The 25,058-nt window shown below is 37.2% G+C and overlaps 1 protein-coding gene across 3 annotated transcripts in view; it reads right to left on the minus strand.

Annotated features, from left to right (window-relative positions):
• LOC117415071 (paladin-like) overlaps positions 1-25,058 on the minus strand; it is a 94,496-nt gene that overhangs the window by 31,494 nt on the left and 37,944 nt on the right. For all 3 annotated transcript variants that reach the window (XM_059026396.1, XM_034025010.2, XM_034921861.2), the window contains 6 exons: positions 24,900-25,016; positions 24,119-24,298; positions 23,397-23,594; positions 22,039-22,179; positions 21,876-21,947; positions 17,225-17,365 (listed from right to left, as the gene is read on the minus strand). In XM_059026396.1, the coding sequence (XP_058882379.1) occupies positions 17,225-17,365; positions 21,876-21,947; positions 22,039-22,179; positions 23,397-23,594; positions 24,119-24,298; positions 24,900-25,016 (849 nt within the window). The remainder of the gene's footprint in view (positions 1-17,224; positions 17,366-21,875; positions 21,948-22,038; positions 22,180-23,396; positions 23,595-24,118; positions 24,299-24,899; positions 25,017-25,058) is intronic.

Genomic DNA, 25,058 nt, shown 5'->3' on the forward strand with positions numbered 1-25,058 from the left:
AGGAGCTGAAGCAGACAGGTTCAGTTATAAATTACAGACATCTTATACAGGTATTGTTGTACATCTGTAAAGTGGCAGCGAATTGGAGGCTATAAAAACGGATTCTCTAGGCTGCTTACTTCCCTGCTGTGGTTTATCAAACTGATAATGTTCCAATAGCGAGCTTAGAGCTACCTACAGCTAGCTATGAAACTATGACTGGAACGCAGCGACTTGTTTGGAATTAGAACCGTTTTGAAGGAGTTGTATGGAATTGGTTTTGACATCAGACCAGAGATGGGGTTAGGTCATAAAGTAACATGGTTCACTTTTTTTTTTTTTTTTTTTTTTTTTTTTTATTATTTTGATGCTATATTAAAATTGTTCTCAAATCATTAATTACTATAAAAATCTTAATCATAAGTATACTGATAGTAAAATTATTTGTCTTTGCCAAAGTTTTAAAATCAGCGAGATCTCAAATCAAAGTGGATAACCTGGAAGTGTAAAGATAATTTATATCATTTTATTTTTTGCTAGAAACAGTGACATTTGCATAAATGTTACATTAGTTTAACACGTATAAATAAAAAAGTATACATACTTTCTTTTTATTCTAATCACTGTGTGTAATACAGAAAATGTGCATAGTGCAATCTCTATCACTAGTGCATTTCCCAGGTCTGAGCAGAGTTTAAGTTTCTGAAAATCAATACTGCCTATGTTTTACCAGCTGGTTGAGCGCTCAGCCCTCATTTTCCAGTCCAGACTGTGGTGTATATGTGTGTCAGATCTACCACTCAGAGCCCATCAGACCCTCAATTGTTTCTCCCCAGAAGTAATGAAATCTCATACCCCTACTGTGCCACTTTATTATTGCACTAGCTTAGGGATTAAGTTTCTTATTTGGCAAGTTCACATACACCCCCCACCCACCAAAATATCCTGTTTCCAAGTTTACCACAATGTGCTCATAGATAGAGAAACCTTTTCTAGCCTTTTAAAAGGACATTTATATACTCTGTGGCACTAGAATTTAGTTTTTGTAACCACCTGTTGATGCAGAAGTATAAATATAAACTTGCATTATAAGTGTATATTAATAGTGGAGTTCTGATTCTGACACTGCAAAGCTATACTGTTAAATTGCGGCTTATAAACTCAACATAACAAGAAAACCATTGTCTTATTAAAACTTATATTGTTAAAAAATAAACTACAAATACTGTGTATATGTATTTTACTCACCTAAAGCTAGAAGATTATAGGAGACAGAGAGAACTCTTATGTGTATTAAAGACCCGGCATTATCAAAGGAGGTATTGCAATGAACCGATCCTGAAATCTGCAGATTCACTAAAATAAACCTTTTCATTAACCTTCTTTAAGCATTTTTTACAAAAAACGTATTTGTTTTACTTGAGCTTCATCGCCAGAAGTGCTCCAGACTGTGAGGCCACTGCTAAGAAAAACTATCATCTGGCGTCAAGATGGGATTTTTTTTTTTCCCTTCACAGAGGTGTCTGCAACAGACTTTTGAGTGGCTTGGGTCTGGTGCAAACACTTGCAAACCAAAAAGAGACTTGTCCTAACAGGTTTTTACAGATATTAAAAAACATTCACCCTACTGCCTACTTACAGGAACATACCGAGACAAAAAGGATAAAACAAAGAATATAAAAGCAGAACTGCAGACGCATCATATTTTTATGCAAGTGCAGGGTTTCTTTGAATGGAGATATCATTATCCTGCATAGCACAACCTATGCTATACCTCAAAGTTGAGGTTGTGGTCCAGGATGAAGCCAACAAACATACATATGCCTGGACTACCTATCAAATTCAAACAGCAGCAAAGAAGTTTCAGAACATACTCCTTGAAATATGCTGCCCTGTAATTTTACAAGCTGGCACAAGGAACACAATAAAGCCTTATACACCTTTTAGTTTGTAAGTTGTGTTGGCTTTCGGGACGGTCTTGTGCCCATACACCGATACCAGTTTAGCCAGAAGTATTGTTCTTATGCGCTACCAGGACTGTTGCAAACATTTATTATTATTATTATTTATTTCTTAGCAGACGCCCTTATCCAGGGCGACTTACAATTGTTACAAGATATCACATTATTTTTACATACAATTACCCATTTATACAGTTGGGCTTTTACTGGAGCAAATTAGGTAAAGTACCTTGCTCAAGGGTACTGCAGCAGTGTCCCCACTGGGGATTGAACCCACGACCCTCCGGTCAAGAGTCCAGAGCCCTAACCACTACTCCACACTGCTGCATTGGCACAGAATATTCATTGTTCATGGTCAGCTGTTTTCCTGCAACCTCCAGGGGCATCTCAGGACTTCAGCATGCTTGAGTTAGTGCCTATGGCTTTAGACTGTTATTGCAAACTGATAAATAAACAACTAAAAATAAAAATAATACCCATAAAAACGTCCATCCTGCAGCCTTAACCCTAAATTTTGATCCAGATGAGAGTTATCTGACCCCATCACTCTCGCAATTTGAGAAGATCATTTTATATGGAGTGGTACGAGAGGAGGAAGGGGTCATAGAATAGGTTAAATGGACATGGACATGTCTGTGACCTGCCTTCAGTAGCTCTGTGATGTTCAGGATATTTTCTGTTCCAACACAGGCCAGAGGGAAGGGAAGTGATTACAAGCAAATGCTGAAGTTGCTGCACTGGCCAAGCAGTTATAAATCAAGGGTTTTTAAAGCATTCAAAACCTTAAACGACTTGTATCTGCAGTCCAGAATTCTTAAGGAATGGGGTAACTTTCATCAAGCTGTGTGTATCTGAAACAGTATTCAACGTGGTCCAACTGCTAATGTTATATTAGGTAACAAACTTAATCAATCAAGCAATCTTTTCTTCTTCACGTATCAAACAAATGCAAAGAGACAAAGCAACTGAAGTTTGATTAAAGTGGTTGCCTACAGTGTCCCCTGTATTGGTATTTCAGGCACAACCATTGCCACTTTTTGAAAAGAATGATGTAACACTGTTCCATTAACGTTTATAGAAAACTTTTACACAAAACATATACTTCCGTCTTCTGGTTTTCCTTAATGTTATATAGTCCATTGAAACCATTTGACTTTCAGACAATAGAACATTCCACTTCCAATTCCATTCATCTATGAAATAGAGCAATGGTTTTGTTTGTTTTTTTAAAATGTAACCAAGTAATTAAGTAACCTGGATTAATAGGGTGACAAAATAACTTTTGACAATTATATGGAAGCATGCTGTGTATATCTGAGCAGGCAGCACGTTTCAGAGGCTAACCAATCAAACATAATACTAAACAAAGTACCACAGGCAATGATTATATGAGACAGATCATTATAAATAGCCAGAAGTTAAACATTAAAAATAAACATGGTAACATAGATGTAGGAGTCATATACTAAATATACGTCTGAACCAACTGACCTACATACAACATGGTAAACCGGTATGAGCTACTAATGACATGCTTAGAACCTCAGTCATCTCAAAGTTTTGTATGAAACAATTTCACTAGGCTCTGACTTTATCCAGACACAGAAAGCAGCACAGAAAGCAGTGTCACCTAGTTTAAAGATGAAAGAGATCCGAGTATCATCAGCATAGAGGTTGAAATACATTACCCTGCTCCGTCAGTACTGTTTGACTTTGAAGCCAGTCAGTATGTTATTTTACGTAACATTAGCTTCAAAGCATTCTCTGCATAATAACAATGGTTACAAACTGTTTATGCAAGACCATAATTTAACACTTTATTATTAATACATTATTATTATTATTATTATTATTATTATTATTATTATTATTATTATTATTATTATTATTAAATAATCATCAATTATTGGTAAAAAGCACATGTCGCTTTTTAATCAATTAATTTATTTACATGCTGTTAATTAAAATCCTAATTAACATTGTACATCATGACTTGTAATCATATTGACAAGCCATTGTGTTAGTGGAGTTCAATAGGGTACAGCAGACCTAATTATGTAGCCTCCCTAATGACTTATTGTAAGTAAGTAAATACTTGTCCCATCAGTATCTGAAAGATTGTTTTCAGTTTTTTAGCAGCAAACACTCCTTGTTACCTGCCTTTCACTAGCAGGTCAAGCTGACATTTTTGCTAATAAATGGACTGCAGTGTTGTCCTTGCCACTTGGTAAAAATATCAAATGATAAACTGTGTTTAGTATTTCAATAAAAAGCTAACAAATATTTTGTTGATGATCATTTATGAAACCAAATATTCATAAAGTGAAAAAAAAAACTTTACTGAGTGCTTACAGTAACATATATTCAGCAAAACTGACTAAATCTTAAATTTACAATGACAGGTGTTAAGAGGAACACTCTTTTTAAAGAGGATCTGGCTGGGTCAGAAACCGTAACGGCAGTGTATCAAACAATACTGCCTGCAGTGGGTAATTGCATATCCACACCGACCGAGTCATTAAGGGAGATGCTTTTTTATTTGGATTTACCCAAGAACAGTGGTTCCCAACCTGGGGTCAGTGAGGCCATCGGAGGGGGTCCGCCAGAACGTAGTGCCTGCTGTTGTTTTACACTTCGCACACGTTCTATTAAATGCAGCCAGTTGCAGCGTGTAACATGTTTTAGCCTGGTGATAATCACGTCACACGCTACAACTTGCTGCATGTTAGAAGCAACCCTGTGTGGTGCGCCCCGCTAGTGGGAAGTATCAGCAATGGATCACTGGATAAAAACAGGCTCTTAGAAGAGGAAAGCAAGTGAAAAGGAAGCAAGTGGCAGTGGAGTACAGAGACGGCTTGTCAATGGCCTCACCAAGAATTCCTGGCTAAAAAAAACTTTTTGCATATTGTTTTTATTTAATTGAGAAATATAAACACATTTAAGCACAGTTATGCATGTATATATTAAATAGAATATAAGTCCATGGAAGCGATGTGACATTATTTAAAAATTACAACTGACTTTCACCAGTAGCGAAAGAACAATGCCAGAAAGCTGGAACAAGGTAGTGCTGCGTCAGACAGAAACCTGGCAACTCACCATGCTGGCTTCCCTTTCTGAAGGCGTTGCTATCGTAACCACAGCTTGGTGAGGCACCTACTAGATTTGGAGCAGTTCGAATTTGTGCGATTTTAATTTTTTCAATAATGGCTTTAGTTGAATCTGATATTAAATGCAACTGAGGAAAATATGTTTTACAGTAAGGTCCTAAGAAGAGAGATGTTCAGTTGTTAGGACGGCAGAATAACACCAGCACTGCAGATTTTGAAGAAAGATGGTAAACAAACGCTGCAAGGAATCCATAAAATGGCAGGCAGCGCTGTGAACAAACTATTGTTGGCCATGTTTCCTGTCCATTTCTTGCGACGCCATGACAAGCTGCCTTGTTTGTTTTGAATTCATGATTTTGTGTTGATGGGGGTCTATTTTACATAACGACTGCAGTCTATTATTTGAATGCATTAATTGCTCTCAGCGGAGGTACAGTATATATGAAATCAGCTGAACAAAGTAAATTGACTTTTAGTACGTTAGCCATTGTGCCTCACCTGTCAAAAAAGTCACCGAGCATCCACTAGTGGAGCATGGATTAGAGAAGAGGAGCTGCGACCGCTGTATGTTACGAAGTGTTCTGAACGAAAGTTTGAAGCCAGGTAATCTTTCGCACCACTTAGAAACGAAACACAGTGACCCCAACTCCAAATACGAGTCGATTAGAAACCCATTTGTGAACGTTGACAGTGAAATGCACACAAACTTGACATCAAAGGAGTAAGAGCTTTCATGTGACTCTCTTTAAAGTTAGTCTTCACGCAACGAAATCTGACTGACTTCTGGTTACAGCACCAGCCATCTCATTAGGTAAGTTAATCAATTTCCCTTATGGCATCGTTATCAATTGCCTCACTATAGTGGAAAGCAGATTAATAGAATGTCCTTGTATAGCGAAAAGGTTGGGAACCACTGTCCTAGAACATGTACAGTATTTGTCTATGCCAGATGCCTAGTAGTGCAAGTTTGTCTCGAGTAAATTCGTTTCTGGTTAAGCAGATACAAGTTATGAAAAAAGGTCGTTTGAACTTTTGGTAATACACATTCATGTATGCTTATACCAGTTTTTATAATGTTCTATGACTAGATCATCTTTATTTATAATTTAGTCTGGTCAGCACCCAATAACTAAACTATGTCCAGAAATGTGAATGTGAAATAACAGCATTCATCAAAACTACATTCCCAAGCAATTTGAACTACTAGACAATCCGAGCGATCTGACCACGGTCTAGATTGTTGACATTGAAGTTAGCAGGCAGTTCAACTGCAGAGCTATTTCTATAAACATTCCTCCAAACCAATAGGAGAAGCCTGGGAGTTATAGTAGCAAAATGCATTTTGGCAACTTTGTTGCATCCTTTAGACGCTTGCACCACAGACATAAGGATATGGTTGAAAGCATTCTGTTGGTTTTCTATGCTGATATTCTGGGTTCCTAGACCAGGGCAATGATATGTTAGACCAGAGGGAAATGATAGTTGTTCTGTGAACAGTTATATGGCAATGGCCACTGCAGTAGAAGTTTGCAAGACTACAATAACACAGTGTTGAAGCCAAGTGAACAGATTAAAATAGTCTAAACTAAATTCAGATTACCTGCCTTTGATGCTCTGCCTGTATATGGAGCAATAGTTTTATAAAGACAGTTCTTTAGAGTCATTTCTGTTTAGTATTATTAAAATGTCCTTTTGATGTCACTTTTCCTCATCAAGTTTTATTGAAGGCTTTTTTAAAGCACTCGTCTCACATGCAATTACGGATTTTAAATACGAATTTGCATTTTCATCATCAAGGTTAGTAAAACCTTAATGATGTCTTGTCTACATTGCTGGTTATTATTGTATTTTTATGCAATTTCATCTATGCAATTAAACAAATGTTTTGACATTTAAGGTGAATGGCACAGTTGGCTCTATATGATTGACATTTTGGAGGCAGCTTTAATTAAGGTATACAATTTAACTGCTGGAGAATCCAGGCTTTTTTTTCATTGGCACATATTGTTATCTGCAAATTCTCAGCCTTGCTGTCTATTTTAAAAGCAATTTGATACTACTAATTGGCTAAACCACTTACATAATTTACAATAGCCTTTTTACTTTAAATTCCATTGAATTCACCTTCTATAAGCCTTGTCTCATTCCTGTATTAACAACAAGTGAAAGGATCAAAAACTGACATGACTTTCCAGCCTAATGACCAGGTTTGTTACTGGATGTGGAAAATAATATCGACCCATGTGAAACCCCAATTTAGACTGCCTTTTTGTTTCCAAAGATAGTAAATAGCATATCATATTTCTGTAATGACTGGATGCTCAGAAATCTGAAGTAAATTGGAAAACCTTTTACTGGTTAAAAGGGATAGCAAACGTGCGACTTGTTTTTATTGAGCCCTTCTGTGTTTACTCCCCATTTTTCCCATTACAGATTCAAGGATTGATATAGACTGCACTCTTGGTCGAATTAACATCCCTCTGGCACGCAAAATGAAGACAGCTGTTCCCTTCATGTTAGAAGGCTGATTTCAGTCACAGGTGATACAGTTTAATCTCATCCTTCAGTAAGGGCTAACCGCTTCACTGCTAGAGGTTTTTCCTGAATTTGGGACTGAATCATTTCAAAGCCAAATTTCTTACAAGCCTCTAAAGGAAACACAGGAAAACGACATATTGTTTTTTGCAACACAATCTTAACTTTTCAGTAATGTTACATTTTTGGTCAACTGATTGAGAATACCGCCAAAAAAATACCGCCAAAATAAAATTAAAAAAAATTAAAAAAAAGATATTTTCTATGTAACTTTAATTCCCTGTAAAAGTTATTTCTTAACATGGTAATAAGACAAATTGTATATGTCTCACGTTGTCAATATGTTGACTACATTATATATGAAGAAAAAATATATTTTTGTTACAGTTGTTATGTTTCTGACACAGCTGCTTAAACATTTTTATTAAAAATAAACAAAAAAATGGAACATTGCCAAGTCAAATGATCTTTGCGTTTCATAGTGTGAACTTTGGGGTATATAAATGTTTTCTAAAACTAGATGAATACAAAATTCAAACTATATGACTACATTCTTTCTGAAACTGTGGTTTGAGAGGATTACAATGGTACTAGACTCATAAACATGAGGTGAACTTTAACCCCTCTTGCAATGCATAGAGTATAATATACCCAATTTTAATTTTCAAAATTACTGCCTAACATTATAAGGCATATTCTAAATTGAACACCTCCAATTGGCACGATAACTGTCAAATTTTGTGCATGTTTCAAAAAGTGCTTTACAAAAACTAGAACATTTTATACTTGCTTTGAAGGGCCAAATATTGATGTTAACCATACTAAAAAAATATATGCAAAAGAATTACAAACCTTCATATTTAATCCCAATGTTGTGCCAAAAAGCTAGGTGTAGACTTCCACATTCTACAGGTTCTAAGGTTTGCAGGGATTCCAAACATGTTTACTTTTACATGAGGTTCCTGGCTGCAATAAGCCTCAAAACAAGACACACCCTGACAGGCATTTTGCATGATAATTCTGCCGACATTGGTACCTCCCTACATTTAGCATGGCAAAACTCCCTGTGGGCAGTAGAACACATGATCTAAAGTTCTGGACGTGATTGGTCATTCGCACTCCTGCAGCAGTGCAGGGCGCGGTCATAAGATTGTGTATAATATACTCTACAAAAGCAGCCTGCAGCAATCAACAGCGATCGATTAGGTCAGAAAATAACTGTTGAAAATAAAATCAAGTTTGCCAAAAATAGCTCTTTGGGTCTGCTAAATGTTGTAGCCATCACGATCTGCTCAAATCAAAGCACAATCCGAAAAAAATAGACTTTATCTTGCTGACATCACTACCTGGATATTAGACAGAACAACACAGAGAAATCCTATATGCCAGTTTAGGCATCAATCATGCATCGGTTGATTGATGTGTTCAGATTATATATGAAAATAATAATTTGCATAAGGAAAGCCATACATTGATGCATGTCATATTCAAGTGCATAGTATATGAACAGGATTACAGTACATGCCATAATTTACTCAAATATTTGTTTTTTTTTAATGTATCCATTTCTATAAAACAGATGTGTGTTTTTTTGTTTCTTTTTTCGCACCTGATATTCCCTGTTCAAAACTATTTAATGTTAAATGTACTGAAACATCCTGCTTAGTCCAATAAATTGCAATGGAGACACTGATCAAGTGTCATTTTGTTAATGTCATTACCAACACCTCCATTTGCGGAACAGAAGTCTCACAATAACTTGCCTAAGCTACTAAACGGCAGAATAGCAGTAACGTTTCATTTCCACACTGCCTAACAAACTGTATTCATTGAAGGGGCAGCTATTATCCGGATATATTTAATTGGCACCTTCATTTCAACCCACACACACTCAACCACACATTGGCACCTTCAATAAGCTCTGAACACCAGCATTACAGTGACAATATAATATACTAAAGAGAGTTAAAGGAGTGCCAACCACATTGTCTTAACAAACATTGGCTTTATTAATAGTATAACTTGTACCCCTTGTATTGTGTTGAGAACCTTTTGGTTTTTGACTTGTTTTTCCCAAGCCATTCAGGACAATGCAAATATTTAAAATAAAGTGAAAAGTAAAGACCTTCTTAAAAGATAATCCCAAGACTTGTAGAAGGTTAATTAAACAATAGCTAAACCATTTATTTTGTATAATTTCAAAGGGTCAAGCCATTTTAAAAGAACAGAAAAAAACAGTAGGTTTATGACATCTACAGTGCTCACCCTATATAACGCCATAGTGGGGAGCCATAGTTACAAGACCGTGCTATTTGTGTTCTGCCTTAAATGAGTATAAAAGGGCTACTGTGTGGCATTATGGAGCAAATGGGAGCCACAACCCTACTGTGTATATAACCGATTCCGCACTATAACGAGGCGCTTTATAACGGATGAGCACTGTATTATGCATTTTTTAGTGTTACATAAGTCTGGAGTTCAAAAGTGTTTTTTTTTCTGTTTTTTTTTAAACTCAAAAGGTAATCAAATGCCATCTATAGGGTCAGTGAAATGGCAAATATAATTTCCCTTTCCAGCATGTGAGGGCAATAGGTCTAGGAACTTTAGACACCAACAGTGAGGCAAGGCATTTAACCCTTTCCTTCTTACAGAGTGGAATCCTGCATAATGAATACCAGTTCACTGTTGGTAAACAGGACTAGGCTTCCGAAACAGGCAATGTCTCTTAAGTTTTAAAAAGACCAACATGCACAATGTATCATGACTTTGATGCAGATATGAGTAGTTACGAAAAGGTTCTGAATAGTTTATTTCTAGTTTTATACAGTTAAAGATTTTAATCCCCTTAGAAAATTTCCCTTTGGCCCAGAATGTCTCCCCCCTTGGCAGTGTAGACATAATGATGTAGTTTCTTAAACAAACAAGACAAACGTTATAACACACCAGGCGTGGTGCTACTCAATGGCTCTTTTAAATCAAGGCTGTAGTGATTTTCCTGGACGGCTCCATTCAACGCCCCTGTGCTTCGGATTTGGCCAGTACACGGATCCACAGAAGAATGGACCCTATTGAAAACAGTGAAGATCTCCCATGCTCAAACCATCTTTGATAATCTACTGTATAGCTGCAGAGCAACAAAAATATTCAATAGCGATGCATTATGATTGGTTCCTACTGTGTGTGAAGCGTCACAGCTGTGAAATAAACAAACAAAAACATGCCGCTTGGTGTATCAGGTGACTCTTATGTCTGTATAAATATTCCCAAATTCACCTGCTCAGATTAAATTCAAAGCCAGGACTTGCAACTCAAGTGAAAATATTTTATTCTGTAGCCAGCTACTGCACATATTTACCTTGGCACTGGCTTGTAAACACTGGGAATTAGACATTAAAATAACTGTCCCTGCTATTACTGAGAGTCTCTTTATATACCTTAAGAGTGCCCTGCACCTCAAAATATAAGAACTTGCTTCAGAGGCTGGATGGTGTATTTACAAAATATTATTTTTGGCAAGCAAGCCTAAACCCAGTTCTAATTGGCTTACTTATGTCAAATATGTTTACCATAGTTACTGTGTCTGAAACCATATTATCTTTCCTTTTCATACTCATCAATCTCATATCAGCCCATTACTGGATCAAGGCTTCTCCTCTCCATTTCTTGTTGTCTGTGGGGCATAAAGTTGTCAGACTTGTGGTCCAGCTATTTTCTGCATGTCCTGATTAATTCAACTTCCATCTCGCTCCCTTCCTGATGACGTCCACTGCCATTACCTTCGTCACAAAAAAGGTCTTCCTTGTTATCCGTGGTATAATTTCTTTCCATTACTCTCTCTGGTCCAGACAGACCCAGTCTACCTTTTTGCAAAAAATTGGTTTATACTGCCTTTTGAAATTTAATATCGCAGGGTGCTTTAAAATGGCAAAATAAAATTCAGTGTATAGCAAATTCAGAAAACAGTACCTTGTCTCAAATGAAATAAGAAAAACTCAAAAGAAAAAAGCATGCACCTGTAATTAACAAACAACATGCATATCAATATGAACTTCACTCCCATGTCTGAAAATAGGATTTACAGGCATTTGAGTAACAATTTTCTAACAGTGTTGTGTTAGTATTGTCTCTGTAAACTATGCCTGCACTCTTGTGAGCTTTAAGTGTGAATACTATAATCACACCCCCTCTATATAACGAGAAGCAGGTAACATCTTCCACAGTTTAAAGTTTAAAATATTGTTTGCATTTAGAATTGTACAGATGCCCCCTTACTATACTATGGCCTCATATACATCACAAGCGATTATCAATTCTAAAATCTTCAAACCACATCCTGCAAAAACAGTCCGTCGCCAGGCACTGTTACTCATTTCTACAAATATACACAAAACTGAAAGATGGAACGATTACAGCATGTCGCTGCTACAAATGTCATATCCTATTTATCATGCAATACCAATGAACCAAAATGTGTTTTGTAGGAATTAAAGTTAGGAACTTACAATAGTTTGCTGTAAAATACATTGGATATTAGCAAATTACAGTAACTATCTGAATAATTGTTGGAGATGTAAAGAAGTTATATACAAACAGATCAAATAGATACCTACTCACAGATCGGAGACTGCCACATTGGGGGAGAGAAGGTGGTGGGGGGCAAAATAGGCTGATTGTGTCCTAAAATCTAATTGTTGTCTTATGATGACTGGCCACTTGAACAGGCTTGTGGGGCCACATATGGTTGTGATGCTGGGCTGATGCCTGCTGAAACATTATGCCACCCCACAGAAACAGGGCTCCAATATGAAGGACCACAAAGAAAGCTAGCAGATTAATGACAAGACGTATATTTCTAAAGAGATAATGTCGAACATTGCAATACATATGGACTATATTTCACTTTAACCTGATGCTAACCTACAAATAATTATGACAGAGCAGTGGGAACAGGGAATAATTTAGTTAGGCAGCCCTAAGACATAAAACTAGGGTTTGTTTGTTTTTTAATAATATTAATTACATTTGTTTGTCCTGTATCCCACTTTAGTTTCCTTCAGAAAACTAAAACTGTTGCAAGAGGAAAGAGGAAAGTTTGAAATGACTGCTGTTAAAAAGCTTCTTAAGCCCCTTTCACACTGGCATGACATACCCAGATCAGAACCTACCCAGGTAGGACCCAGTGTCATGAGGTTCAGGTACGAGATTTCACACTGCTTTTAATAAAGAAGGGTTGATCTGGGTGACAGACGCATGTACACAATGCGCATATCAATGCCTCGGAAGCAGCTTGTTACTGACGTTTCCATCCAAGCTTCTCTGGATTGAACCATCGGCCAAATTTTTAATTTGAGCAAATGTTTCTACATTCCTGGTGCAATCTGACTCATGCTGTGTCTCAATCAACAAAACTATGGCTAAACAGAATAAACAGAAACATTCCTTGCGGAAGTGAAACTTTCACGCATAAGTGGCTGTTTGTTATTGCATCAGCTCACGAACGGCAGTCAAGCATTTTGTCTCGCATTTTAACCCGCGTCCGACCCAGGTACGTGGTTTCTGTACCCGTGTAGGAATGCCAGAGCGAAAGAGGCTTTAAAAGGTAAGCGATAACAAGCCCCATCGTTATACAGCAGGCCATTTGGTAAAAAGTCGTAACGTGGATTTGAAGGTTGTCAAATACAGTTACATTTTCATTTTTTAAATTGGTGTTGTCCCTGTAAGCTGTGCATGTACTCTTAAATGCTTACAAATGTATATCAAAATGAAGCTTGACAATTTAAATTTAGAATGATAATTATATTACTGTATCAGTTGGTTTCACAGACCCAGATTAGCACTAGTCTTGGACTACTTTACCTAAATTAACATAAATTACATAATATCATAATACTGATAATCTGGGTCTGTGAACCAGTCATTTATCTTGTTTGTACCTTGAGTTATAGATAATAAAATGCAGTAAGATAAGTGGAGGCTTGAAGTACTTAATATTTAGTTTTTTGTTTTGAAAAACAATATCTGTTCACAGCCTCTTTATGCTGTTGTGGACCTAAAATGAAGTCCTTCTCATACCATCCTGTTGCTAGTTCAAGTCCATCTGGCATTACTTAGCACCTCCCCCAGCAGTCTCAAAGAGGTCAAAAGACCCTAGATTTTGGGGAGTGTGAATCTGAAGGGGATGTTGTAGAGGTTTCTCTACAGTGGCAAGGGTTAGGTGTGCACCACAGGAGCAGCTAAGGAAAAACAGCAGCATCAGTCTCCTACAAGAAAACAAAAGTCTCCTTAACATTACCTTTAACCCTGGTGTAAACTAAAACAGCTATCTGAAAGTTGTAATGGTAAGAATAGCCAACTGGGGGCTGAAGTCCAGACTTAGTCTGCTGACTCCGTCTGTATAATAAGAACCTGAAAGCTTGCTATATATTGGTTGTCTGTGACCAAGTTACAAAAAACAATCCTAATCAAGTACATGCCGAGTGCACATTGCTGTTTAGCCCCCATACTATGGAAGACAACCATGGCCATTTCCATGGATATTTTATTCTTTCACTGTCATTTCACTACACTGTAGATGCCATACACAGATACTGTATATGCTGCAAAGCTTGGGAGGTATCATAGTTTACTACACCTGTTTTTCAATGCATTCCAGTAAATGTTATCATTCTGTTACTTATGTAATGAATACAAACACCATCATCTTTCACATTTCTGTTTATTTGGAACATTAAAGTTGAAAACATCAACACATTTGACAACACACCCTAATGAGGCCTAGGTGAATATCAATCTAATCATAAAATATAAAATTGCAGTGGACTGGAACTGTAATATCTTAAACTCCATTCAATATGACGCCAGCCAAAAAAAAGAATGAGCATTACTGAACTCTCATGAAATAGACTGCTCCTGCTACCTTCAGGCTAGTATTAGGAATGTAAAAGATTTGACGTATATATGTGTTACATGGAAGAATGGGATCAAGCACTGACCCAGATCATTGTGGGTTAATTCAGAATCAAACTTTCTACAAGAAGAACTTTAATTGCATTCTCTCCTGGCAATACATCCCAATGTATTTTTTACTATTCACTTAACAGTTAGTGTATGCCAGGGTTGGGCAAAGTTGGCCTATCCAGTCCAGCTCTTTAGTCCATGTTCTAAATGATTTAATTGAAGCAATAACCTGGAGATGCAAGGCCCTCTAGGACCAGAATAAGGCACCCATGTAAGCCATATTACTGTGGGTTACTCCATGTAGGAATCTTAAAACCTGCAGTCCTTAATTTCAGGATGTAGGGCAATACTTATCACCAGTCGCCAAATACCAGAGGTCTGATTAAGAAGAGGTAAGAGAGCCAAGAGAGGGTAATGTTACTGAACAGCCCATTATTTAAAATGAAAAGGCTTCACTGGAAGACTATACCACCAGCTTTTCAAAAGGCCAAACCATGAGCACTTGATCTTTATAGCTCCCATTGGATCCTAAAGACTGCCATGAGTCACTGCTATAAGCTAATATCACAGCGCCATCCATAAGATTCAAGACATCCCGTGATGTGGCAAGGAATGGCTTTTGACACAAGCAAGACCTATGTATTAACTTCACAGGGCTATAATTAGGGTAATGACTTCGAAACTAGAAGAGTGAACCCATATATGATACTAATTGAGTAGATGCTTTATTAAGAACATTAACCAAAAAAGCATTTCTGAGATTACAATTTACAAATAAAAATACTTCAGTACTATCATAATCCCTTTCACTTGGTATGCATTAATTCATGTGGCAGACAACTTTCACATGCAAGGAATAGCAGACATGCTCTACATAGGATTTATTTTTATTTCATAACCTCATAATTATATGCTGATGTCATCGGCCCAAAATCAGCATCCAATGTTACAAATATGAGTATGAACAAAATCATGTCCCTACATTATATATGGTATATTTAAAGTCACTCTTCAGAATCGTGAGATGATTCTATTACGAGTGCTGTTATAAATGCTGCATTCTTGAATGTAAAATTCTTGCATCAGTCATGACGAATTTCCATACAGAAAAGCTCTGCATACAAGGAGGATGCATACCAATCGATTTACATAATGTGTTTAACTACACAAACCTATAGTCCTTGCTGTATTACTTGAGAAGGCTCTGCAATTGCTTTTCCATGTCGGTTTTGTTGGATGCGGCACTTTAAGTGTGAAATGTATTATTCTGGTCATAAATTTGAATATGACATGATGGGGACAGTAACACTATACTCAGCAACTAGTAATTAACTTAGAGAAGTAATAAAGATATCTGTCTGTGTAGATAGTTCTCTATAAATAAAGCTTGTTTTTCTTCAGAAACACCCTTCAATTCTTGCACCCATCTTTAAGTGCATAAATGCGCCTGTATAAATAGAAAATAATACTGCAGTGCATGGGCTTACATAGTCACTAGAAAAGCTGAAAATAACAAATGCTATTAGCTAAAACCTCAATAGGAACTTTACTGTGCAAGGTGGTCATTTAGAAGTTTTTGTAGCAAAGATCAAGATACACTCAAGTCCATACTTGGTCTTAAAGTTCCTTATGTATTAATTAACACTTGTTTTGTTTTATTTTTTATTTTTTTTATATAATACTAGTGTACTAGTATTACTATAGCACTTTAAAATATTTGTTTCAACTGTTTCTTAATTGCTAATCTGTTCCTATGCCCCTAGGAAGTGGAATGCCCATCCCAGAGAAATTAGGGACTCTGAATCCTTGGGTGTTTTTAAATCTCGCCCTAAAACTTATTTGTTTAAACTGGCTTTTTTTTTAGATTTAATAGTTTTGATATTTTTCTTATTGTATATTTTTATTTTGTGTACAGTGCTTCGTGATGACTTGTCATGAAAGGCACTTTATAAAATTAAGATTATTATTATTATGTTTAACACAGCTTTCAAATAAAACACAGTAAAAACATATATATATATATATATATATATATATATATATATATATATATATATATATAACTTGAATCCAGACCCATGGAACTCTGAGAAAAGTGCTTGCTGAAGCAATGTTAGTCTGCAGAAATGCAATATACAGTACGATATACTGTATTGCAGAATCAATTAGGTTTTGAGCAGAATGGATTTAGTAAATACTGTATTTGATCAAATTGAAAAACTATTAAAATATATTATTTAAAAATGTAGCATTCCCAGGATTAACATGGTTATTGGTTTTGTTCTAGTTCTGAGGGGCTCATTATAAATATATGTACCAGAACTTATTTTTTCTTCATTTCACACTGACCTCTGGTGGAAATTCTACGAGATGCTCTTTGAGACAGATGTAACATTAAATTAGGACAAAATACTTAGATTTGTGCTGATCAGGGCCTATGAAACCAGCATTTAAAAACATTTTAAGACACTGAAAAAGACTTCTAGTCAAAACATTTGCCATTGGATTTATTATTTCTAAATTCAGCATGATTTAAAAGGTTATGTACGGGGTTAAAAACTCAATCATAAAATCTGAGGAAAACTAACTTCAGTGTTTCTGATGTATTTCAGTAATCTATTAGGAACGGTTTCTTCTTTGGGATAAACAGCTGTGTACAGATATATACATGTGGTAACTTACCTGTCTGTAGGTGCAGATAATGATCTCTCTCAAGTGATAATGCATGGGGGTCATGGTCTCGCTCACAGCATCCAAGGCCGTGTCGACCTCCTTCTTCATTCTGTGCCCCTCAGGCAGAAGTCTAACTAACTTCATCACAACCTAAAGAGAACAAACACATTCACCATGTGCACCACCTCAATGTTACAAATACGATTTAGTATCTATAAAAGAGGATTTGATTGTATAGAGCATTCAAAGAAAATGATAATGTAGTTACAATGTATTTAGCACAGCTGGGTTCATACCATGTGAATAGATCTGTGTGCACTGATCTCTCCAGAATGCAAGTTTGATGTTCTAATGTGTTCTTGAAAAATAATTCTAAACCTCAGAACTGGTGTGGTAACAGACACCTTAAAGAGTAAGTAGCGGGGTTCTGAAAAACATAGCATTACACGTCGCAACGTGTTGCTACAACTGTTTAAATAACATACCTGTAATTTTTCTTTTCGTTGTTAACATCCTCACAACTGTTTACACTTCTAACTTTAAAATCTGTTTCAAAGCTCTTTTCAAAATGCCTGCTCTAGAGCATTGATAGTGTAAGGATGTGCCCACATTCTCACACAGGTAACACAGCAATAACATGTGGTATGGAACAGAAAAGTCAGACCACTTGTTATGGGTTTTTTTTGGGGGGGGGGGTTAATTGCTCCTCCTGCAGTGATGTAAAGGACAGATCTCAAATGCCAGTGCACTAGAGCGGCTATTTTGAAAAGAGTTTTGAAACAGACTTTAAAGTTAAGTGTAAAAAGCTGTTAGGATGTTAACAATGAAAAGAAAAAATTCAGGTACGTTATTTAAACAGTTGTAGCAACACATGGGGACGTAAAAGCTGTATTTTTCAGAACCCCGTTACTCTAGTAGTAGGATCACCATTGCTTTTCCACAGCATTCTTCAAAGACCTAATTTCTCTTCCAATGCCCAAAATGAAAGTTCAATAAATCTGTACATTTAATTAAATATACCCAAAAAGATAATGGAACGAAGGAGGCACGTTAATCTTAGAACCACGTCATTTAGTGTACTGTACACATGTGCATCAGGACATGGGACTGCATGTGTTTAGATGGACCTGGCCACCAGGGTGGCATTAAAAAAAAGAAATGACTGAGGAAGAGCTAGTTACAGCCTTATATATTGTATAATGCACAGTGATGTTTGGTCTACTCACTCACCCACACACTACTGTGCAATAGCTACAGGTACAAGGGAAGCAGTTACAAACTTGCAACTTGAGTTCTGCCCAGACTGTGACAAAATGCATCACTTCCGTTTCTCTCCTTGTCTTACACTTTCCTAAAATAGACATGCAAAAAAGAAAACCCGCAGCTACCAGAAACAAGAGGATTTACAAAGTGAGAAGTGTCCCTGGCACATTTCCACCACGTCTACTAATTCAGGCCAGTTTTCCTAAGCTAAGAAGTGTCCTTGATATCCGCTGACAGGGAGACCTGTAACAGAGCCTCGTTAGTGCTAATGGATGTCAGCAAATAGAAATGACATCAGGCTGAGATTGGATTACACACACCTTGCTCAAGGGGGTCCGTGCAGTCTGAAATGAAAGCATCCACATGTTGTCATTTAAGTTTTGTGCCAAACTGCTATCAAGCAAAGGAAACTGTACCAGATTGAAATGTATTACACTGCAAGCTGCTTTAGCTGAAAGCTGTGTCTGTCTGGGAGACCAGAGGAATTGTCATGCATGTAACTTGCTCCTTGGAAAGGTCTTTAGGTAGTCATATGTATCATGAAAGGTGTAGATCACCACAACTATCTATCAAAGAAAGACTGACTTACAGCTGGATGGGCAGGAACAGACAGACATATTCCACTATACAAAGATTCCCAGATATACTTCTAGCAAAGAACATCCTAATCAAATGTTACCAATATGAATAAGCAGTTCTTTAGATACAAGTAAAAATGTAAGTACTTGATTAACAAACAGACAGACAATATATCTAGAAGTGGTTCTCTAGAACAATGGTTCTCAAACTTTTTTGTTCACGAACCACCTGAAATTTTTTGGCAGACCACACAATAAACAGTATAGCTGACAAAAAATAAGCACTTAAAAAATAAAAAAAAAATCACTATAATACTAAGAATAACCGTAGACTTACCTTTATTTGTTTTAATGCAATGGGTGGGCCTGTTTCTGTGAGCAAAGTTATTTTAAAATTGGAGTTTTAAAGAATGGTTCTAGATTACTTCTCATTAACACAAATTTACTGAGGGGAAAAAGAAACATATTGTTTTATTTTTAAATTGATAATTACAGCAGAAATTGATTTGTGTGAATTAATAATCTGTGAAGTTACAATACACCCATGAGGTACCAGCACAGTCAGAGCTATGAATCTCCAGTTATAATCTTTATTTATAAAACAGAATGTTTGGATTCTGCATGCTGACTGGCTGTTGAGAACTTCTTACCGTGCAGTTCTATAGTACTGTATAATGCACGCAGCTATTTTTGTCAAAGCCACAGGTCAATTAATAAATTATCAATAAACAACATACCAGTATTAAACTCGCAAGAGAATCAAAGATTTAACAAGTCAACAACTTAATGAAATTGAAGAAAATAAAATTTCTTGGGCAGCTGGTGTTTTTATTGATTGGATAAAACATAAAGAAAAAGTAAATCGACTTAAAAACAGTCCATTACGATAATTCTATGCTTCAGTTCGTAATTCGGCTGGTCAAGAGCACTCAATTTTGTTAAGTTAGCCTCCGTGCTGGTCGCAGCCGCTCCATAAACAGTGCTGCCATAAACCGAAATGATAGCCTGTTAGTGACCAAGCATTTAAAAATGCCAATAATGTATTTTTGTCACTAACAAGACAAACATTGCGGGTTATGTCAGCTCTGTTTATGGAGCGATTGAGACCAGCACAGAGGCTTCATTCATTTTAATTAATTACAGATATAACCTTGCTGCTGGACTATTTTGTCCAAGTGGAAGGAATATAATTATTTATTTGTTTATTTATTATTGTATCTGTTTTATAAGCGGGATAACACTCCAGGGCTTGTGCGTTGTGTTGCTTCGCTTCGAGCACGCCCTGTCATGTGTTATCCCTTAACTTTACAAGCTGGTGTGTTGAGTGCATGTGAGCACAATGCATGAAAAATGCATGAAAACTCCAGTAAAGAATACATTGTAGATACTCCAAAACTATATATGACATTTTTTTTTAACTTGGAGATATTCTTCATGTATGCATTTTCTTCCTGCTTCTGTAGCTGAGTTTTAAGGTTTGCAATGGGATCTATAAACTATGCTGCTGCGTCTTTTCCGTAATTATGTAACCTTTCCACGGACCACTTGAAGGTAGTCGGTGGACCACAGATTGAGACGCACTGCTCTAGATATATGTATGATTGGTGTGCATTAATTGCCTGGGATAATGCGTTAAAAGCAAGGGATAGTAATTATGGTAAATAAACTTTTCCTACAGTGCATAACAAAAATAATATGGAACAAATTGCATGTTTGTTTAAATATGCTCAACTGTAGATTGAGTGCGTGATTGAGTTCTTGGTGGCAATACATGGAAACTAACTGTACGTCGTTATGCTGGTTTCAACAATTGTCATACTTTGTTTTATTATTATTATTATTTATTTATTAGCAGACGCCCTTATCCAGGGCGACTTACAATTGTTACAAGATATCACATTATTTTTTTTACATACAATTACCCATTTATACAGTTCGGTTTTTACTGGAGCAATCTAGGTAAAGTACCTTGCTCAAGGGTACAGCAGCAGTGTCCCCCACCTGGGATTGAACCCACGACCCTCCGGTCAAGAGGCCTGCATCAGAGACCTTGGTGGATCGTGAGACTTGGTGAAGTGCATACTGGATCTCATTAAAACAGTCTCCTCATGGAATAATGCAGAGAAGAGCGATGCTTTCTTTACACAGAACGAAAAGGGTAGGTAAATCACAGGGACACTTTTGTGTTCTCACAAATGAGGTCATATCAGCAAACTGCGGATGACCAGGGCCGCACGTCTTTTGTAAATCTGGCCCAGGAAGCTTACTGACACAGTAGTGTGGCTTCAAGCCATTGCTTTGGTGCCAATCAGTGCATTCTGTTTAATGTGTCATGCTGCAAGTGTTTAACCAATCACACTGCTGTGTTTTCCGACCTAAAAAGACTAACATGGAGAGCAGTGACCCAGTGTTTTTTTTTTTCCTCAACAGATTTAATTAAAATATATATATATATATATATATATATATATATATATATATATATATATATATATATATATCAAATTCCACAGGTTCCGGTCCAAAATATAAAACATTGTTGTGGTGACCCAGACAGATAGATATCTGCTATAAACTTAAGACAATGACATGATTCATTAACCAAGCAATGGAAACACTGAAATAAAATGTGGTGGTTTTATTATGCTAACTAAAAAAAAATATATATATATATATATATATATTTGATGTTCCATGAGGACAGTTAGAGGTCTGGAACCTCAGTGAAAACTAAGATCACAAACCTCCACACCTGCAATATGTGTTGTACATCAAACAAACATGAATAAATAAAACAGCTCCACGCTGAAAGCAATTACCTCAAACTCTCCTTTTGTGTATTTGGCATAAGGAACACTCACTATCTCGTCATCACTCATCTCAGGGAAACCCTGGAAGAAAAACAGAAGACCTTTATTGTCTAGTCTACTGCTGCAGTGCTGAAATCGCCTCACAAAACAAAAAACCTTATAAGGTACCCACATTAAAGTGCCACAGAGTGAGAGTGGCAATGACCATTGCTGTGGTGGTCCTCCCTTTGCCATTGTGACAGTTGAATACAAAAGCAGCTTGAGAGTTCTCTGCTACGGTCGCCTTCATGGCTTCCATCAGCCTGTCAAAGTCCTATTGAGGTCAAAAGAGGCACAGTAGAATGTTTTTATATAGAAAGTGTAATGTCTTATTTACAGTTGATTACCAGCAGCAGCAAAGTTTTCTTTATTTCTATATTTAATTATATTTATATAAAAATGGGTGAATGAAGGATACACCTTGAATTTAAAATCAGCAGCTCAGTGTTTTTAAGTCCAGGGCAGTGAGTAGTTTTATGATATTGGACGTTTAGGTTTGTTTTTGTTTTGTTTTGCTTTGTTTTTTAGTTAAATCAGGTCAAACGATTACTAAGACATTCTACCTCTTTTCATTTAGCCAACATATCATAGTCTGCATGTTTTTTACTATTGGGATTGAAATAGTGCCAAAGCGTGACATTTTCGTGCACTGTTAACATTCTTGCGAGGACGGACTGTGGATTTAATTTTTTAATTGAATATCTTCATGCCAGGCTTGAAACAGTAAACAATTCAAAACCCCCATTCTTGATACTAACATAACAGTTTCCACTACAAGATAAATAGAATGTGGGTTGCAGTGAGTTTCACCAAGCAGCTGTGTGGTTCTAGGGTCAGCACTGGTTTGGTCACCCTTTGGTGACAGTGTAACAAATAATGCAATTCAAGGGGCTCCCGAGTGTCGCATCCAGTAAAGGCGCTCCGCGCAGGATGTGCCCTATAGCCTGGAGATCGCAGGTTCGAATCCAGGCTATGTCACAGCTGACCGTGACCGGGAGTTCCTAGGGGGCGGCGCACAATTGGCTGAGCGCTGCCCGGGTAGGGAGGGCTTAGGTCGGCAGGGGAATCCACGGCTCACCGCGCATCAGCGACCCCTGTGGCCGATAGGGCGCCTTTGGCTCTGCAGCGGAGCCGCCAGATCTGTGTTGTCCTCCGGCACTATAGGTCTGGTGGCATTGCTGTGGATCTGCAGTGCGAAAAATGACGGCTTGGCAGGAGCACGTTTCGGAGGACGCGTGTTCCAGCCTCCGTTTCCCGAGTCGGCGCGGGGGTTGTGAGCGGTGAGCCAGGGATACAGATAATAATTGGGCATGCTAAATTGGGGTGAAAATCGGGGTAAAATAATTGGCGACGACTAAATTTTAAAGAAAAAAAAAATAATGCAATTCAAGGCACTAGAGAAAGATTTTAGATCCAGTAGCCAGAGGGTGTTGATTGGGGCTCCCTGGTGAGCAGGGTTATCACAGCTTGTTAGTGTAAAGTGTTAGCTACCTGTTCCCTTGGAGCACAGCAGTCTGAAACAGGGATGCGTCGGTATACGAGTCCCTGACAGGAGGTCTTCTGCTGGCTGAAGATCTCCTGCACTGTTAAGCAGGTCTTAAACATTTTCATCTGCTTTTCCTGCTCCAGACTCACTTCCAGCCATTTCTGGGATTTTAAGATTTCCTCTTTGGCAGCAGTTTCTAGTTTCTAAAAAAGAAAAAGAAGGCAAATTCAGATTAAAAAGAATAAAATAAAATAAAATAAAAACCTCTGACACTATGAAAAACACGACGTGCAATATCAAAAACTGAAAAAGGCACCCAGGCTGAGTGTACTGGTTATATATTATAAGGAACTGCAGGGAAGGCACTGTCTGCTGTGCTGAAAGATAGGCTTAATAGCAGAGCTGACAGGCACATCTAAATACTACTCAACTCATTCAGCAACTGGAAAAAGTTCATTACAGTACCCACTCTAGGGAGGAGGACAGTATGTTATAATGCTTAAGGTGTTATGTGCTGGTTGGAGTGACACATAAAGAAGGAGTATGTCTAGACTGTAACTGCTCCCATTGCCATTCTTAACACTTAAATACACATACATTAAAAAGCATTATCTACGGTATTTAAAGTGCCTCTGGAACAGTTTTGCAAATGGTATGGCACATCCCAAGATTCTATTAAAAGGAGATTATTTTATTTATTTAAATCAAATGATGTGCTCCCTGTTACCTCAAGATCGTCTGGTGATGAGGCTGGCCCAGTGATCTGTTGTTCCAAACAGCCTGCTTCCCGGGGGGTGTACACCTGCCCATTGCATTCCAACACCACCTCCTCCTGCAGATTCACCCACAAGATGTGCGAGTGCTTCCTCTTCTCATCTGTCAAGTAGCCCATGACAAAGCCAGTCGCCTGCATGAAACACATTCAGTGCATTTAAGTTAGACTAGAAAGCTGAAAGCAGATTAAAACTAAAGAAATGTATACCCTATCCTCACTACTTAAAACGTTGTGTTAAAACCACAATTTCAATGACAATGCATTATTTACAGTAGGCAGTGTGAACAGGGTACTAGTCTGATAGACTTACGTTTTTACAGTGTATTTTTTTCAGACAAGTGCTGACACCTAGTGGATATTTAGAGTTAATATGGCCAGTTTACAATCTCTGTTGAACCAAATGAAAGACAAGCTGTTTGCTTTGTCCAGGGTTCTATCCAAGTGAGCAGTTATTTTATGGCAAGATGTAACTTTAAAATGTTTATTCACCAACACGTGAATTTAAGAACAGTTTATCATAAAAAAGCACCTTTAGTAAATTGTAAATTGAATTAAGAAATTAATATCTGAAATTCAGTCTGATAAAAAGTATCCAAGTGTAATTTAGTACCTGAACAACTGTAATTGTAAGTCACATATGACATGAAATGTATACATGGAGTAATAACAAAAGCATTAGGTTAAAAGGGGCATGTGTAAAAATATTAACAAACATGACAGTTTGATGACCTACCTCAGAATTGGGCTGTGCCATTCCATAGACTGACATTTTGGGGACTCTTCTAAAATTGGCTACCTTCATCTCTTTGACTGTACTAAGAACATCTGGAGCCAAGTATTCATCGGACACCTAGAGATTACAACAATATTGGGGTATTTTTGACTTCTGTAC

This window comes from Acipenser ruthenus, chromosome 7, assembly GCF_902713425.1.
Source record: "Acipenser ruthenus chromosome 7, fAciRut3.2 maternal haplotype, whole genome shotgun sequence".
Classification (NCBI taxonomy): domain Eukaryota; kingdom Metazoa; phylum Chordata; class Actinopteri; order Acipenseriformes; family Acipenseridae; genus Acipenser; species Acipenser ruthenus.